At 42.3% G+C, this 19,225-nt stretch overlaps 2 protein-coding genes across 2 annotated transcripts in view; one reads left to right on the forward strand and one right to left on the reverse strand.

The window, feature by feature from the left end:
* Window positions 1–635: 635 nt before the first annotated feature.
* Window positions 636–19,225, reverse strand: part of PKD1L2 (polycystin 1 like 2) — a 67,745-nt gene continuing 49,155 nt past the window's right edge. Inside the window, exons 31-43 of the mRNA XM_044986968.1 lie at window positions 18,568–18,796; window positions 17,579–17,810; window positions 16,958–17,054; window positions 12,929–13,069; window positions 12,004–12,189; window positions 10,732–11,059; window positions 9,381–9,514; window positions 9,135–9,262; window positions 8,366–8,526; window positions 6,973–7,183; window positions 5,255–5,356; window positions 1,992–2,123; window positions 636–1,061 (exon numbers count right to left, since the gene is read on the reverse strand). Coding sequence (XP_044842903.1) covers window positions 936–1,061; window positions 1,992–2,123; window positions 5,255–5,356; window positions 6,973–7,183; window positions 8,366–8,526; window positions 9,135–9,262; window positions 9,381–9,514; window positions 10,732–11,059; window positions 12,004–12,189; window positions 12,929–13,069; window positions 16,958–17,054; window positions 17,579–17,810; window positions 18,568–18,796 — 2,207 coding nt within the window. The 3' untranslated portion in view covers window positions 636–935. The remainder of the gene's footprint in view (window positions 1,062–1,991; window positions 2,124–5,254; window positions 5,357–6,972; window positions 7,184–8,365; window positions 8,527–9,134; window positions 9,263–9,380; window positions 9,515–10,731; window positions 11,060–12,003; window positions 12,190–12,928; window positions 13,070–16,957; window positions 17,055–17,578; window positions 17,811–18,567; window positions 18,797–19,225) is intronic.
* Window positions 10,949–19,225, forward strand: part of BCO1 (beta-carotene oxygenase 1) — a 107,442-nt gene continuing 99,165 nt past the window's right edge. The window contains exon 1 of the mRNA XM_044986974.1: window positions 10,949–11,068. The gene's annotated coding sequence lies outside the window, so the exon portion shown is untranslated. The remainder of the gene's footprint in view (window positions 11,069–19,225) is intronic.

Consider the following 19,225-nt stretch of genomic DNA (forward strand, 5'->3'; position numbering starts at 1 on the left):
TTCTGTGATATGACGTGGGCAGAGCTCCCCCGGCTTTATCGCTGTCTATACTGACACTTTTCAGTGCTAAAACTTTTGTCCCTTAGGGTGTTTTTTTTCACATGCCTGAACGACTAAAGTTTTAGTGCTGAAAGTGGCAGTGTAGACACAGCCTTAGTCAGTGGGGATTCAGTGATACTCGGGAAGACAATGACTCAGGCTGAAGCTGTTATCCACAAGTTGTAAGGCCATTAAGTCTGATGATCCTTAAGTACCCCACTTCCCCCAAAAAACAAAGATCTGTGTTGTATGCAGAGTGGTAGGAACCCTGTTGGTTCCAGGATATTAGAGAGCCAAGGTGGGAAGTACTATCTTTTATTGGACCAACAGATACTTATCCAATAAAAACGATATTACCTCACTCATCTTGTCTCTCGAAAGAGCTCTGTTAGTCCCCAAGCTATAATGGCTGCAGGGAAGGAGACCTTAGTACTCCCCTGCATGACCTGGTGATTGTGATGATATGGCCCATGTTGAATATGCAAAGAGAGATGCTGAATTTTAAATGCACATTCCTTCTAAGACATTTAAATCACAGATTGAATAAGTGGGACACTATCGCTTGGTGATTTTATGATCAAATAATTTAGATAAACTTTGCAGTGAACATTTAGCATTTATTAAATACATGACAGTAAATTTACAGAAATTATAAGACAATATACATAATTGGACACATTATTCTAGATTTGTTTACTACTAGTTCACAGATAATATCCCATAACATCATACAACACAAGATTTTATTATTGAACATATTCCTGTTTATGTCACAGCTCTGCAGACGACACCACTTTACACATAGGAGCCATAATATCTAAGTCCAGCCACAGCAGCTGTAGTTTAAAATGGATAGAGGGAAAGACTTTACAGAAAGCAATTGGTCATTATGGTTGTCAAGTGCTAGCAGCTTCTTTCAGTTGCTCAACACTGATCGGCTTCTCTTCCTTTTTGCATTTAATCCCAAGGAAACTGAAAATTTTCATCAGCATTAGATCAACAATCTCTTCTTCTTCTGAAGCCTAAAAAAAATGACAAAAATAAAGCCCCATGCTGCTGCAGCTGTGTATGGATTGGTAGTTTAAATAAATGGAGTGAAGTCCTGGCTCCATTGACATAAATGGCAAACTACCATTTGCTTCAATTGGGCCAAGATTACACATAGAGAATGTAAATACTGTAGGTAGAACAGACATGGATTCAGGTGAATGAGGCAAAATATCACCATCACTTCAAAAAAAACCTCAGCTTGTTGCAACATGCTGGGTGAAAATCTGGCTCCACTCAAGTCCATGTGAGTTTTGCCATTGACTTCAGTAGGGTCAGAAATTCATCAGTTAGCTATACACCCAACAGTTCCCACAGATACATGCCTATAACTCCTAGTAAAGTGAGAGGAAGTTGCATATATGCATCTAGTGCGTACATTAACAATCTGTTCTGTTTTCCATTCCCTTGGTTTTATATACAACACAACAGATTCATCAAGGGCTTCATGTATAGTATCAAAGAGAATTTCATGCCACAATATCGGTATCTCAAAAGGAAGATTTGCCAGGGACTTCAGTGGATTTCAACCTAAACTGAAATTGCTGGATTTGGTGTAGGTGCATATAATAGAAATTACAGATAAAACTATGATTAATGCACAAAAAGTAGGCAGCTAGATGCTTACCTGACTTGTGTGCACAAGTTGTTTTAAGAGTGTATATATTTCTATTAATAAAATTTAGGCTGACTTAGAAAATCTGATTTTGTGAATTGAAAAGAGCAGTGTAACTTTACAAAAGCTAAAATGTGTTTAATTGGAATAGATTGTAAGCTCTTAAAAGCAGGCACTGTGTCCTCATCAGTGTTTGTGCAGCACGGTAAAATATCCCAATCCAGATTAAGGCCACTGTGTGCTACTGTAATGTAAATATTAAATAATAAAACAATTTAGATGAACATACCTGATAATGTTTCTGTTCCTCACTAAAAGCAACCAGAATCACTGAAATGAACAGATTGAGCACCACAAATGTCATGAAAATGATACAGGATCCAATTAAGAAGGAGCCCAAAATTGGATTATAGTCCAAGACCTGGAGAATAAATAAAATACGGCATTATGTTTTTTATTATAGAAGAAAAAGGTTGGAAGCAGGGTCAACTTAAAACTTTGAAGAGGGCATCCAAGTTGTTGATAGAGTATACAATAGGTTTCTTCTCTCTCCAGGAGTGATTTTCATGCTATGATGTACTATACATCAGAGTTGATAGAACATGTGATGCATCCATATGTATTATGGGCCATGCTTTCTTTTGTTTTTTAAATGTGTGTGAATTTAGTGATCATGAAGGTGTAAACTTGACAGACCTGGAGACCAAAGGCTTCTGCTTATCCCTAGAACAAAACAGCACAGGCAGTGCAAGCTTCACCATGCATTCCTGACAGTCTGCCCCTGTAGTGAAAGGGCAGGTCAGCCTCCATATGTATTCAGTCATTGGCCTCTTTGCTGAGGCTAATTATAGTGACATGGACACTTGTAAAACCAAGCCTGTACTGAGACCCACCAAACTCATTTAATCAGAACTATGAAATAGGAGTCAGTTAGCAACAATTTTTCATAAGTGGCAACCTGGGGGCAGGGGGGGGATTTGAACCTAGGACCAAGAGGTAAGACACCTTTCTAGCCCATTGCCAGTCCTTTGAACCATCTAGTCTTCTGCTAGACTAGTTTTTCAAATAGTCCACAAGAAAAGCATGAGCTTTTGCCTGTATTGACTGTATCTACAAGTTTAATTCCTTTTGAAAATGTGCTTCCCTATGTGAAATAGACTTGTTTTTTTTCCTTTTAGGCTAAGGGACATCTGCAGACACTTACTACTGGGATTCATGCTTACAATGCTTCAATGAGATTTCTCACAGTAGCAAATATAACACAATAGTAACTGTTTGCAGGCTTGGGCAAATATTTATTGATTGACAAATATTTCATACAAGGACAGGCTGGCACGTACAAGATAGCTATGTCAAAGGTGAAGAGTCACAGAGATTAGCACCACACAAACAAGTTTTGAAGCTATAATATGATTACAAAGTAACCTTCAGTACCAAACAAAGAGAAACCCATAAAAGATGACAAAGAGGAACTAATTTAATCCACAAAAGAATTGGCTAAAAAAAGTTGTAACATGGAAGAATTTTTCTTGGGAGATCAGGGAGTTAAAAATGTATTAAAAGTCCAGATATTACATTTGTCCCTTATTGTGCAAACAGAACTCCCCTTGGAGAGCAGAGGGTGTACGTATATAGCTGCCCCAAGAGGATGGTTGGTCTGTGGTTCAGGTGGTGCATATAGACTACTGATAGTAATGTCTGTTGTCTAAATGAACCATACAATAATTTTGCATTGGCTAGCAGGAAAGGTGGCTATTTAAAACCTGAGTATGTGTCTTAATGAAGGGTTCAAGAGGGGTTAAATGAAATAGAGAATAGGGTATGAAATATATTTCACCCTAGTCTCTTTTTCATTGCTTGATGAGAAAGTGCTCCCAGATATAAAGCAGGCAGTTGAGCTTTTAAAATCAGACTCACGTCTAACACTATTCAAAAGTCTCCCTTTTTGCTGTCTGAGAGCGTTAAGCACTTCTCTCTTTAAAACATCAAATATTCAATGTTTTATTAAAAATGAAGTAGTGTTATCTGTACTATTTGGATTTGAGTTCAGCAGGACAGAACTCGAGATTGTCAGAAGCAACATTCTTTCTTTGAGTTTCTACTAGAAAGGGAAAACATTCAAAGGTAGCTGTGTTGATTTCTCAAACTAGTTTCACAATGCCCCACTGAGTTATTTATCTGCTTTTCTGCAGTTGTGAATACATTTCAGAGCTGGCACTTTTTCTTCTCAAATGAGATCATCTGTTGTTTATAAGAAACCCCACTGCTGCTGCAATTTCTACATGAAATTAGCTACATAAGATATCCACTTAGTCATTAAAACACGAGTCCCACTCTCTTGACTCTACTAAACCGTGTGCTACTTCCACTGAGTAACTTTGTATTCTTATTGCTATTTCCCCATCTCGCTCCAGCTCCTCACTATTGTCTTGTTTTCTCCTTGTTAAGTCATGCCTCCACTATCTTGTAATCTCTGTGGGAGAGGGATAAGCACCTACCACCACACATTTTGGTGAGGATAGAAATAATAATAATGAGTGTCAGTTATATGGTAAACCCAGGACAAACAGCTACTGGGGAGAATTAGTCCCAGGGGGTTAAAAGGCCTCTTCCTATCCACTGAGAAGAGAGAACCAGGGAAATAAGGTTCAGCTGGAAAAGGGGTTACCAGGGAACTAATTAGGTTCAGCTGGCGCCAACTGCTTGAGACCTTTTTAAACCCTCCCCTGCATGGCAGGGTAAGAGAAGCTGCTAGTGGACTAGGTACAGTAAGACTCCAAACCCTTCTAGGCAGGTGACACTCCCTCCTCAGAAGGGAAGGAAAACAAGCACAAGGGATTGACTGAGGAAAGGAATACCCAGACCCTGTGCTACCTATAAGGATTTGCCTTGCCCAAGCCTATGTCTCCAAAGCTAAAGAGGACTGCTGAGGAGAAGGTACTTTGCCACAGTTATAAAATTCTGATCTGACTTTTTGTACCCTTACTTCCCCAAATTCTGGGACTGCTCAGGTCTGATTTGAGTTCAGGTCTGCCTCTATGAATTTGTATTAAAGTTAATATTTAAAGTGTTTTTTTAATACAAACTTTTAGGAGGTTAGGTTTTTCTGTTTTTACACCTGTACATTTCTAGATGTCTGCTGTCTGCAGTGGCTGCTGTCATTTTGCAAAGCAGTGCAAATGTAGCATGTTACAGACAAGACACACATGGTGCTCTCTTTCCTGGAGCCTTTAATATTTTTTTCATATTTCATTTTCTTTAGTTTAAAATCACTTTGAAACCATATGGCTGCTCTTTATAGCTCTGATCCACCTCCCATTGAACTCAGAGAGACTCTCAGTGACTTGAATGGGAGTTGGATTGATCCCTCAGTATAGAAAATCAAAACATGATTTTGTGGTTTAGTTTTTCATTTTATTTGTCTGCAAATAAAAGCAGCTTAGCTCTGTGGGGCAGGAACTGTCTTTTTTTGTGTGCTGTTTGTACAAAAGATAGTTATCAGCGTAGGTGCTACCACAATACAAATAAATCTCTGAAAGATAGATTTGGTACCTCCTCATAGTTGAAGATTCCCAGCTGAAGGCTGACCATTGTCTCTGCTGAATCAAAGAGGGTTTTGTAGGAGTGCAGCTTCCAGCCAAATATCAAATTTGTCTGCAAAGGAAAGAAGGCAGATCTTGCATCATAATCACAAGGGTTTGTTATCCATTTAGGGTCTGAGATCAAAGTTACATGGAATAGGCAAGAACCCAGGATCTGTGACTTACTTCTCCTTCTATGACTGGAGCTTGGGTCATGAGCCACATGCAGAGTAATGGACCTATCAAACAAGTCACCTTACTCAATTCCTGACTTTTTCTGTCAATAACAGGAGTGTTTGCAGGGGAGAGAATGGGGAACCAGTTTTTTGGATTTCCTTCAGTAGCAAGGAAGCAAGTGGTAGATAGCCATAACTTCAATAAAAACCTGATTTTTTAGCAATGCTGAGCACCTGCAGCTCCTATTAGCTTCAAGTGTTCTTGTGGGTGCTCAGCACTTCTCAATATCAGATCAATGGTGCCTTCTTGAAAGATCTCAAAATATTCTACAAACTATATACACACCACTTCACCTATCACTGAAATGCAGTCACCTCTGGTGTTTAATACACAGCAGTACTATAGAGCAGCATAGGGAAGGAAGTGGAGAATGTTTAGTTATGTGTCTCCAATTAATTTGTTAATGAACAAAGACTGCAAAATCTTAGCGGGTAGGGACAGCATCTTCCTCTGTGCCTGTACAGTACAGAGTGCATTTTGGATGCTACTGTAATATAAATAGAAAATAATGTAAGAGAAGATGCAAATAGTTTGTTTTGGTTGCAGGAGATTTATTTTACAATGGTACCCAACGTACACTGGGCCCTACTGTGCTGGGCGTTCACATGCTTAGTAAAAGGGGGTCTTAGTTTAAAGAATTTACACTGTAAGTAGATGAGAAACTGGACCTGTTATCTCCATTCTACAGATGAGGAACTGAGGCACAGAGGGATTAACTGACTTGGCCAAGGCAAGACAGGAAGTCTGTGGCAGAGCTGGGAATTGAACCCTGGTCCGAGTTCCAGTTCAGTGCTTTATCCTTCTTTGAAATTACTGTTTAGATGTGGTTTATTGCTATTTTGGAGAAGTTCTAATTATTACCTAATCTTTTCAGTGACAGATTGAACATATCTGTTCTATATCCCACCTGCTCTCTACATGGTAATGTACATACAGTGTTTCAAATAAAACAAATAGTTATAGTGCTGTAATTCATTAACCTGATTGAATGAACTAGTATATTTACATAATAATGAACTTTATTCCTGTAGAACCAGCAATGGGCAGGAACCCAAAAAAATCTTCCCTATATTTATTTTACATGTTCCAGACCATATCATATCTGGTGCTGTCAGTCAATCACTCTCCCCTGTGTAGTTGTCCTGTAAGATCTTTGCCCCCCAAGTATATTTCTGTACTTTGCTCTTTGACACACATATACACCATGCACAGGAAATCTATATTTTTTATCATGTTTGTTGAACTTCATTTCAGTTTGCAAAAGAGCAGATAAGTGGATATTTTAACTTGCCACTCGCATGCTGGAGAGTGGATCCTCCGACTACTCACCCAAGATCTAGGTGGACAGCTTTTTCATCTTACATTTCAGAGCCACTTTGTTTTCACTATTCAGAAATTATTCATATTATCTGCAACTAGCAGATTGCAAACAGGAACCATAAAGATACTCACAGCAATGGAATAGGCCAGGAACATGATTAAAATAACAGTGATGAATCCAGAGATGTCACCCCAAGCCCTCCTCAAGGTGGAGGTGATCATGTTTAGTTTAGGGTTGAGCCTCAGGAGATGCCACAATTTCACAGTAGAGAGAAGCACCAGGAAAGCAATTAGGTAGCCAAGAGCTGCATCAGCTGTTGCTGTTTCATTGAAACTTACACACCTATGAGAAAAGATTAATAAACAATGCGTGAAAAACTTTCAGAACATTTCTGTGCACTGTGATTAATGAGCATGCTGGTAGCACTGGTCAGTCAGGGTTTGTCTTCACTGCAAAGTTAATTCAGGTTCTTACTCAGGTGTTGCTCCTAACTCCCCTCTCATCCCATCTTCACACAAGAGTCTCTTGTGCATGGTGATGCTTTACATCTGAGTTGGCTGGCCTATCTGAGGTATAGACTAAAGCCTGAGTACTTCTAATACTCAGGCCAGGAAGTTCTTACTCAGCAAACCCTGGAGTAACAGGTACCTAAAGCAAATGCTTAGAGTTTACTGTTGGGTAGTGTAATGGGGTGCATAGACCCTTTCTGGAGATTGACAGGGAAGGAGTTTACTATCTTGCTCTGAAAGGGACCCTGGTTTCCTCCTACGTCTGCAGGATAGCAAGGCTGGGCCAGCTGTGGAGAAATAACTAATGCTCTGCAAATTCTATATGAAGATTGTGCTGCAGGAAGTTGGGTAATAAATCTAACAGTGAAAGGGGGAGGGGTTTCTAGCAATAAGGCTGGAGCAGGACTGGTTGGGGGGCATTCTTGGCTGAAGTAAGCATGCTACAATAGCTTGGCTTTGAGAGAAGCCAGTTATGTTTGTTTTTGGTGCTTAAAGGGGCTGTATATTTCTTATGTTGGTTACTCTGTTTTGCAACAACATACTACAAAGGTGTCTCAAATCTGCATGGGCCTGTTGAATTCTTCTCTGTTGTGACTGGCTTGTTAATTTCTGTCCTAGGATATTGCTGTGTCTGGCTCTGCTCTGAGCTCTTAAACAGTAGCCATGTACCTACCCAGGGTAGCTGCAGTGAGATGAGGGCAAGGCAGGTGATACTCATATAGGGCCTGCACCAGCAAGACCCATCAGTTCCATAGACCCCATGTTAGGGGAGGTGGTGCTAATGCCTGCTGTCCTTTAGCATTTCCCCAGGTGAGGTAGCTTTAATTCCTGTCACTGACATAAATCCAAGTCCTAAAATCCTTACATGGATTACATAATACAGCCATACAGATTCATGTCATCCACCAGTAAAATGTAGCTACTTCTGGAGAGCATATATCTCAGGCAGCAGAGGTGCTGGGAAAACAAGGGAGGTACTAGCTAAAGCAGAGAAAGGCAGTCATGAAACATTTACTCATCCTTGTGATGCTGGTAGTAGCTGATATCACGTGCCCCCAGGATTGTCCTCTTCACAAATACTGATAGGGTGCTCCAGCTAAGCAGTATAATGGCCAGCTCTAGCAGGTTCCACTTGCTGTGGAAATACCTCCATTTCAGAGCCCTCATGAGCTTTCCCTGTAAAAACAGGAGGTTCACTTCCAACAGTCCTTGGCAAGAATCTCAGCAATATGACTGTATAAAGTGAGCAGGGTAGATCAAATATATCACTGCCATGTCACTCTAACAAACTTTGATTCCATTCATTTTTGCTAAGGCTGCTGATCCAGCCCCAGCTCTTCCTGGAGCTACAAACAGTTCAGTCCAACATTTGGGATTGAGGGTCCCCTCTGCACAAGAAGAGACCCCTGCACATCTGCTCAACCAGTTCTTGTGCTGTTCTCTAGTTACCTCCTTCCCAGCATGTACTCCAGTCAAGAGAAATCCCTCCTTTCCTTTATTTATTAAAGGTACAGGATCTGATTCAGACCTCACACTGGCAGGGGGGCTGGAACAATTTGTATAGTGGGGGTGCTAAGAGCCATTCAACCAAACTGTAAACCCTGAATATAATGGAAACCGCTTCCAGGGGGTACTACTGCACCCCCAGCACACCTAATTCCAGCACCTGTGTCAGAAAAAACACCAATGAAGTGGCTTGAATTACACTGATGTAAAACCCTTGTCATTGAGATCTGAATCGGATCCAGTGACACATGGCAACTGAAGCTTCTGCTGGGTCTTACCTGTGCTACCATATAGTAGATGATAAATAGGAAATAAATCACTTCTGCTGCAACAACAAAGATGTGCAGACCATCTGTGTAGGGGTAGAGCCGGATGCTCTGCAGTTCTGCATGCGTGAAGAAGGCCCCTGAAAAAATAAAGCTGTGTTCAGCTCTCGTCTCTTGAAAATTCCTCCCTAAGTCTGTTGCTTGTTGTGTACTGCAATGCAAGAGCTGGAAGTGCTAGAATTGAAAGTGGGCTCTTACCTAATGCATTTGTTTCAAACATCAGGCTTATAATACAGAACAGGTTCACATTGGCATTGTAGACTGTAAATTCAACAAACACTGCTCTTGTGAAGGTGTCCAGCCAGACGTTGTTGAAGAGATATTGGAGAATTCTGCCAAAGAGTGCACAAAAGAGAGAGTGACTAATCACTTTTGACTCATATTAGAGGTGTGTGGTGTTACACGAGGGGTAGGATTGTTTGGAAACTACATACAGAAAGTGGGGACAAGAGGCAGGGACTTTCAAAGGACACCTGATGTGTGGGTCCAAACTGAGGAATTTCTCTGTCCCTCCATGGTCTACACTGCACAATTAGTCTAGTGCTTTTACTCTCCTATGAAGCTTCAGGTGTTAGCTAGTACTGAAGCCAAGATACTGGCTTGATCAGTTAGCTTTTGCCATGCCAGGCTGGGTAAGTTCCTATGCAGCTATCGCCAACATCTAATTTATCTGTAGGCAAATAGGTACACTTGGGTTTCCAATACTGGGGGGAGGGATAGTTCAGTGGTTTGAGCATTGGTTTCCTAAACCCAGGGTTGTGAGTTTAGTCTTTAAGGGGGCCATTTAGGGATCTCAGGAAAAAATCTGCCTAGGGATTGGTCCTGCTTTGAGGAGGGAGTTGGACTAGAAGACCTCCTGAGGTCCCTTCCAACCTTGATATTCTATGGTGGACACTATTTCCTGTTGGTAATACGCAGGCCCCTTGTTTCCAAGGCCTCCATTTTCTATTGCTTCATTCCTAGAAGCAATCTCTGTTTTTATTCACAAACACAGAAGATTGTTTCCTGTAATGGACAATTCACTCCACTAACTGTGGCTAGAGGGTGGATATGATTGTCTGCAATCATCTGCAGAGCATAAACACTGAGGAGGGAGATAAAAAGTTTAGGATTGACCAAGAAGATCTTGTTAAGATTAATGGGATGAACATGAGCAGGGGAAGATTTAGGCTGAAGTATTTCCTAACAATGGCATTCAATTAAACTATGAAATGATCTGTAAAGGGAAGAGGTAGAAAACCTATTGCTTTAGGTATTGAAAAGTAGACTAAACCAAAAGCTGGGGTGTATGGAAGAGGGAGTAATGTTGCACTGACTGGGAGGAAGTACTAGGTCTTTTCCAGTTCTAATTTTTTTGATTGTGTGGTAATTGTTAGTGTAAATCTGGAATCTATGTACATGCACATAGTTCTAATCTTAGAAAATCAGGTTATAATCCTGGATTGGATTTTGGTTAATATGTGATGTAACACAAGGTGACAATAGCATAAAACATGAATCAAATCAAAACCACAACAGTAGGAAAACCCAAACACAATAAAAATGCTACCTGGTTGCATTCTTTGGATCAGTTCCTAAGTGAACCACATATCCTCCTCCCCTATAGATGGCAAGTTTGCCCCACACTGGATGCCCTCTAAGTTTGGACTGGCTCTGATATTGCCATGCAGAACTCAAGTCAGAGGAGTTATCGAAGGCTGAGATATTCCAGTGTTCCCCATAGTCTGACGTGTCTTCTGCTTGGGGAGAATACGAAGCATGGCATTCTTGGATCGAGCCTTGCAGTTTGGGAGCTATCGGGCAGGTGTTCCCCTTCACTCTCACTTGACGAATTCGGGCACTGCCTACCAACTTGGAGTTGCCATCTGTAATGAAGCCTAAAAGAGGTATGTAAAAGAGTCAATGTTGATTTTATGTCAGGCTCAATAATCAATATAGTCTCAACTCCCATTTATTCCTCACTGAAATATGTTTTTGTCTTGTTTATTATTAGATTCATTTCTTAAATTCACATTGGCTTTGTTTTATTTAATACTCAAGAAAACAAAGGATTAATCGTCCTGGTTTGAGTTAGGCATAATGTAATAATAAGAGCTAATTCTTACATAGACCTTTTCATCCATAGATGTCAAAGTATTTCACATGCAGTCAGTATCATTATCCCCATTATACAACTGAGGGTCAGAGAGGGGAAGCAACTTGTCTAAAATCACCCCACAGGTAAGCACCAGGAATAGAACCTAGAGCTCATGAGTCTTGGTCTATTGTATCAGAGTTACCCTACACACAACTCTGCCAATGCACTTTAATAGCACGGAGACACTTCTGAGCACCAAAAATGGGCTAAATTTATGCTTTGGGATTTGCCCTGATGGGGTTCTCATCTGCTCCCTAATACTTGTATTCATTGGTGGCCTAAGCCATAAGCACAGATCTGGGGGAAAAGTTGGTAGTATCACTAACTCCTGCTGCCATCTAGATGTTTGGCCTTGTTTTAAATGACAGAAGATCATGGAACAACCACCAGGCATATTTTAGTACAACACTAGACACAGATTATGTAGAGTTACACCAGAGATGAATTTGGCCTATTGTGTTTTTAATGCACTGAGTTGTATCCATTCAGCTATGCAGATATTGATCAGCTAATAGGGTAATATACCGGATGACACTAATGTGTGTAAATCATCAGTTCACCAGACTTGCACCCTAATGTCCCTCCCCAGAAGCCCAAGGCACATGGACAAGTTGGGGGCATGCACAAAAGTCTGAGTTTTGAATGCCAAGTCAAACAATGTGGTATCCAGTCAGAACTCTGCACCTTGATATGAGCCATATAACTTGTTGACTAAGGTAGTTCTTGCCCATGTGAAGAAGTCCTGATAAGAGTAGATATCCCGAAACCCATCCGTAAAGCTGCTTTCAATGTGCTTGTTCAGGTAGTAGGAATTGGGATCTCTTTGTCCATAGGCAACCAACAGTAGCATCCATAAAAATCCCAAGTAGGCTGGAAAGAACAGCAAACATTCTTTTAGGTTAGAATTGATATTGTTTGTCTACAGAGCAACATGACAATTATTGCTATTATCACTTAGTATTAGGCTAAGAAGATGTCTGGCAAAATGTTTCTCTCTGGACTACATGAGATCAGTGCTGAATTTACATGGGTTGGCTTAGACTGTTGTGTCTTTCCCCCATCACATCAGTCAGAATCTGAGTAGGGTTCAAGAAAAGAACAGGCAAATGGGTAGGACACCGGCAGTAACTCAGGCTATAAAAAGGGCCTGAGGCTCAAAGATGCTCTCAGTGAAGTCAAGGCAATTTTTTTTCTTTGCCTTCAGAGGGAGCAAGAATGAAGCCTAGGATATTAACTATGGGTATTTCTTGCTCACAGGAAGGAGCAAACCCACCTTCTCCCAGCTACTAATCTTCATCTTCTCCCTCTGCCTTTTCCACAAACTCTCACACTCCTCTGGCCTGTTCTCTTAAAATACAAGCAAGCCGTGTTTGCCCCTTCCTCAGAAAACCCACCATTAGCCCCACTGGCATCTCCAGCTATTACCCCATTATTGTTTTCACCCTCTGAATTCACTATTTACAATCCATATATCCAATAGGTATGCCTGTGTAAAGCTCTCCCTTCCCCACCCAAGGAGTCCAGCAGGATAATATTAGCACTGATTTGCAAACACATGAAAGAGCTTTGTCACTAAAACAAGAAGATCATTTGTGGGCAGATTGCAGACCCAGTATTTCTCTGATTAAGGCAAAGGCTTTCTGCTCCTTGATGTGATTGTTCTTCATTCTCTGAATGTCTGTGGCAGGGGGTGGCTGATAGATGTTGCTTCTGCTATCCCTTCGAGCTCCAAATAAAGGGTTTGAGTCGCCTGTGTATAAGAACAATAAAAGTCAACATGTCAGTGCTCCTCCAAGCCCTGCTTTTTGTATTTCTAGGGCACCCCAGCCATTTCAGGTTCTAGTTATACAGGGTTTCTCACCCGGGGCAGGGCGGGGCGGGGCGGGGGAGGGAGCGAGAGCAACCCTGGGCTGGGGCAACAGACTAGTTCAAAGGACAATGGAGGTGAAGGGCTGAGGAAAGGATCAGTGCTGGGGGAAAACTACCTGATCCACATGATACTACTTCTGCAGCTAACGTGACCAGTCTGACAGCTGCTGACTTTCCCTCCCCACTCCCACTGTGCCCCTTATGTAGATGGCTGTGGGTGCCGCTTATAAACACAGGGCTGCAGGCTCAGGCCACAACTCAAAAGTCCAGGCTTCTCTTCTCTGCTCCCCTGGCTCTCAGCCCAGCCTGGGTGGCTCCAAAGGATGCCCCACCCCAACAGACCCAATGCCCAGCAGCACGAAGCCTTCTGGTGAGTGGGGGAGAGAGAAACGTCAGCAAAAACCACACAGAAGAGAAAAATTTCTTATTTTTACCAATGACAAACAGGAACAAAGGGAGGGGGGAGAGAGAAGAGCTAGAAAGGAAATGACTCTGTCTACCAGCCCACGCCAGCCCACAGAGGTAGTGGGTAGGCAGCATGTCCCCAGTCTTTGTGCCCTGTGCAGTTAATACAGTGGGGCAGGGATTAGCAGCAGGACCAGAGGCTTCAAAGACAGCTGGGAAGGTTGGGGCCTTGGTCCCAGCCCCTTTCAGCACAGGCCAGCAGATTCTGCCATTGCAGTCCCTGTGTGCACTCCTGCAGTGCCTCTGCAAACTGCCAGGAGAGCGGTGTCTCCCCGCACCCATCTCACACAGCAGTGAATGATAAAGCCACATGGGACAGACCCTCAGTGGGTGTAAATTGTCATAGTCTCATCAGAGTTCACTGAGCCAAGACAATTTCCACCCACTGAGGATCTGCCCCCACACTCTGGCCCACAGCGTATGTACATACGGTACCTACATGCAGACACCTACACGGTATATTTATACATGTATAACTAAGCCTAGCAGCAAAGGCTGAACATCCAGAAAATGGAAAGTAATGGAGACTTACCGACTAGCTAGGACAAGGAACCGAGGGTTTTAGCTCAAACAGGCTACAAATATCAAGAACCATAAATGATTTAACACCCGCCTGGCTTGTGAGAAGGGGAAAAAGAAGATTCAAATGAAGAGAAAGATAAAAATAGATCTCAACACAATGGGGAATGACCTGCGCAAGGCTTGCAGGGCTGATCACAGGCAGCAGGATTTACACTTCAGAAAGATACAGGGAAGCCTGGCAGATGTCCAGTCCAGTGTCGGAAATTGACATACCCTTTGTAAGAGGGTTGGTGCAATTGCTACCGCAAAAGGCAATTTCCCAGGTGAAAACTGCTTACTCTACCCACTGAACCCCCCCTTCCCCAATTGGTGAATAAATTAAAGCAGGCCTAGACCTTGCTGGCCTCTTAAGATCAGGCTGAAAGAAAACAGCAAATCAAACACAAAGCCCCTCTCTCTGGGGAATAGCACTATTTCCTTGATTCTACCAGTTTGGCAGGTCCATGACTCCTTGCTGGGATGTCTTGCTTGTGATATATTGGGGAGGGAGAGTAATGGGGTATCTAAACCCTGCTCAGTGATGGAAGGGGTTACACAGTTGCCTTGGGGAAGGCTGGCCTTGCCCCTCAGCCCTGTCAGTCATGTCAAGGGTGGAATAGCAGCAAAGAGTCCTGTGGCACCTTATAGCCTAACAGACGTATTGGAGCATGAGCTTTTGTGGGCCAATGAAGTGGGTATTCACCCACGAAAGCTCATGCTCCAATACATCTGTTAGTCTATAAGATGCCACAGGACTCTTTGCTGCTTTTACAGATCCAGACTAACATGGCTACCCCTCTGATACCTGACGGGTGGAATAAGGTCTTAAAAATGGGAAATTCCCAGCAGTAGCAGAGCAGCTCTAGGAGCGAGTCCAGGGTGGTTCTACAGCTCACGGAGGTGACTCCTGGAAGCTTTTGGGGGGATCTGCCCTTGGGAAGGTCATTTACCAGCCTCCCTCTCTGCCCTGGCCCTGTGCTTACAAGAAGACAGCAACCCTGGTGTACTGGCTGGGTAAGATAGGTCCAGCAAGCCTCGAGGCAGGCCAAGTAGGCAGCTGGTGCCTATGCCCTTGTCCCCTTTTGAGATTAGAGAATCTGAGAGTAGCCAAAGGGACTAGGGGAGTGAGAGCCAAGAGCCCCGTCCTCACCAACACAAAGAGACTATGTAACCCAGTTTGTGTCATTGGGCCTCCTACGTAGGCAGATGGAGGTGCCCTAAGGACTCTTCAGAGCCTGCCCAGTAAAAGGTGCCTGTCAGAAGCCTGAGAACTGTGGTAGTGAGTTGTAGTATTAAGGCAGTACTCTGCATACTGGACAATGGACCTCCCATTGACTACAATACATTTAAATAAAGTGTATTAAGGCCACATAAGCCACCAGTTGCATTATGGGAACTGTAGCACATCAGTTCCATCTTGGGTAGAACAGCAGCTGAGAAGTGAAATCAATAGTAAACTAAGGAGTTGCATACAATGGCAAGGAAGAACATAGAGGGAACTTCTCTAAGATAGAAGCTGGATTTTATTGATATTTTTTGAGGCCTGCGTTTACAAAATCTAGTGAAAAGTGCAGCATATCACACTGTACTGAATTTATCCATTTTCATCAAGTTGTGGAGTTGTTGTAAAGGTTGTTGCAAAACAATCCATGATATAAACATTGTAAAGTTAGCCCAGCACTAATGTAAATTGCATTGTGTTTGGGACTGGAAAGCTGTGTGCATTCTCTGTGCATTCTTTTTTCCATATGCAATTTTGTTTTTTATATTTTGGATGAGAGTTGGATCATTTAAATTGGTTTCTTCATATTTGCATCCCTCTGAAATCCTTCTCCATTATTTTAGTTCCTACGTTTTCAGCTAGTCTGCTAAATATTATTCCCTTCTTCTGAATTCTGTTCCTTGGATATTGAAACTGTAACACAGTTGCTGAAGTTTGCAACATGCAGATGAGAGTGTGGGAGGCAACAGCAATCAGCCATAGCAGCAGTACCCATTCACGGTTCTTGGTCTTCTACTACTACTAAGAATGAGAACATGGTTCATTCCCACTTCTGACAGGGGACAGAGCAAGTGATGGTGGGAACAAGGGTCTGACATCAGACTCCTGAAATTAGACGAGTCGCAAATAATAGTATTATACCAATCCAGTTACAAGGGCAATCTCACAACAGTGCTAGGTCAAAGGGGTGTCTGTTGAGATATAGAAGAAAGACACATGAGGATAGACAGTTCTTTCTGATCCAAGGAGTTTCCTTTTCTGGTTTTGTGGCCTCCCTGTTACATGCTATGTAGCGTTTTTTACTAAGTAAACATATGATCAGGTTTTATACTCTCCTTTTCATTGTGCCTGCAGCAGCTTTTCTGTACTCCGATAGATTTTTATGCTCTAAAGATGCAAAAGGGCCCTAAAGATGCCCTAATGGGGCACCTGAGAATTCCTCAAGCATGGGGGCCTTAACTAACAGATCCAATGTAGCTGCCTCCCCTCACCCCCCCCCACAGTCTAGAGGGCATGTTGGAGACATGCTCAGGGGAAGTTATGGAGCTAGATCCCCTGGACACTCCAGGATCCCTGGCCTGTGTTGTTATTAGAGCAGCAGGCCTAGGGATCAGGGACCAAAGGTTACAGGTGGAAAATAGGGTTGTCTACCCTGACCATATGCATGAATAAAGCACTTCAAAGTCTCAGATGAGACATTTCACATTCATTAATTAGTCCCCAGGTATGACACACAATTACCTGGTGCAGACAGAGACCCATCAACAGCAGTGTTTTCCTCGTCTTCATGCTCCACCTTCTTCAGAACCAAAGCAAAGAAAGCAGCAAATCCCAACACCTGGAAGACATTAGCTATTCGTTCAGAATCTCCACATTCTGCACGAGGAGAGGTCTAGACTTTGCCTTAAATGCTCATCTCTAATCCATGCACTACAGATTGGGGAGGAGAATCTTGCCTTTTAATTTGCTCTATAAACACAGGCTAATTCCATGAACAAGAAATCAGAAAGAGAATGGACCCCAAGATGCTGTGTGAATCTCACTAATTGTGATTGTTTTTGCCCTCTGGCCATACTTTTCCCATTGGGAACTTTCATCAGCTTGGGAGCTATCAAAATAAGACAAAATAAGGTGAAATGAAGCAAACGGGAACAAGAGTCCTGCCAAGAGAAATCAACATGCCATTATAACTCAACTGTAATGAAACCCTTAACTTACAGGAAGGATCTCTTGCTTAAGAGCTCTGTCCTGCAGTCCTTTTGAATGTAAAACTCAAGTTCACCTCAATGGGAGTGATGTGCCTGAGGGGACTGCAGGATCAGCCCTTCCCTAGCCAGTGTTTTGTATTGATAGTGACCTTACTTTTAAGGGCTGTGTGATGAAGAGACTTTCAAAGAAGGAGATGGCCATGGAAATCAGCCACTTGATGGAGTTATCTTTGCCATAATGTAGCCCGTAAAGCATGGTGAAGAATCCGGACACGCCACTGGTGGCAGCTATGAGGAACCAGCCAATGAAAACAAACCACCAGGGCAAGCCTTTGAAAGAGGAACCTTTCTTGCCATCCCCAGAGAAACTTGGAGTAGGGGAGCACCTGGAGAGTCAACCATCATGAGAGAGTCATTTTACTGGTGAGACAAGCAAACCACAACAGCAGACTCTGGACTTAACAGATATAAGAAACACCTGATGTGAAAGTCAGATTTTAAAAACTATTAACTATTTTCCAATTATTTTGACAGATACTATTTGTATCATTGTATCCTGATAGTCGAGAATACAGGCACACAAATCACAGGTATACAGATACAAACAGGTATACAGATATAAGATCAAAGCACATTTTATGGGCTTTATTTCTAAAACCCCAGAAAATAGGATTTCTAATGTAGATGCTGAGAGACCCACCACTACATTGTGACTGTTGGATGCCCCTATAAAAAAGGGCTTAGAGCCCATGAAGAGCAGCATCACTATATTATTGAATACTTCCTACTTAAAAATCAGATTTTTCTGACCCATTTCTGTCTCTGTTGTTTAACAGGTTCCTGCACATCCATTCTTTTACAGACTCTTGAGCACTTTGGAGCTCAGAGCTTGTCCTCAGCTCTTTACTATAATGTTTTACTATATTGGAACATTTAGTTTTGGAGGCATAAATGTATAAACAAAAGAGTGATGAGTTGCCCCAGTATGCAGTATTCATTCCATTAAAATTTCCTTGCTGCTCCTCCAAGAATATTTATATAATTATCAAGGAGTCATCAGCTGGTAATGACTTTCAATCACCACCAGCTTGGGCTGGATTTGAACCCGCCTCTATGTATACCAATGATAGGGGTGATTGTTACCTCTCACTGATAGATCCTGAAGAGCAGAGGTGTCTTTCCAGGAGGCCTTTCATGTGCTGGACCTGCCTAACAGCTTGGATGTAACTCTGAGCCTTCTGGAATTTGTGAGGTCCCAGTAATTCCAACTCCATCTCTACGTGCTGGAGTTGCATGTACAAGTAGCGGTTGTAGTCATTGTGTTTCAGCTTTTCACCCATTCCTTTCTCTGGAGTTGGGCTTCTTGTTTTTTCTCCAGGGAAATGGGAGAGAGGGGAAAAAGGGAAATAAATTAGGCTGCTCGTGGAATAAAGCGTGAATAAGGGTGGCAGAATCAGGGTTTAGGATTGTAAACTCTTCGGGGCAGGGAATTACTCTGAAGGTGACATGCACATCTATGGTGACTGCTAATACTAATAATCTAGCTTTCATAACTTATACAACGAGCATAGCAGTAGCATTCTCCTCACACCTGGCAAACAACATTTTATGACAATGACCTCAGAACCTCAATAGATGAGTCCAACAAGACCAAACATCCTTGTTCAATGGCTACCATAGCAGTCTGTAACTGCATAAATCTATTGAAAAAGCCAATGGCAAGCTGGGATTGCAATCAATGGGGCAATTTACAGACTAAGGTAATATTCAACATGAGCCCTGGTGGCAGAATCAATCCCTG

Source organism: Mauremys mutica, chromosome 14 (assembly GCF_020497125.1).
Source record: "Mauremys mutica isolate MM-2020 ecotype Southern chromosome 14, ASM2049712v1, whole genome shotgun sequence".
NCBI classification, from domain to species: Eukaryota; Metazoa; Chordata; order Testudines; family Geoemydidae; genus Mauremys; species Mauremys mutica.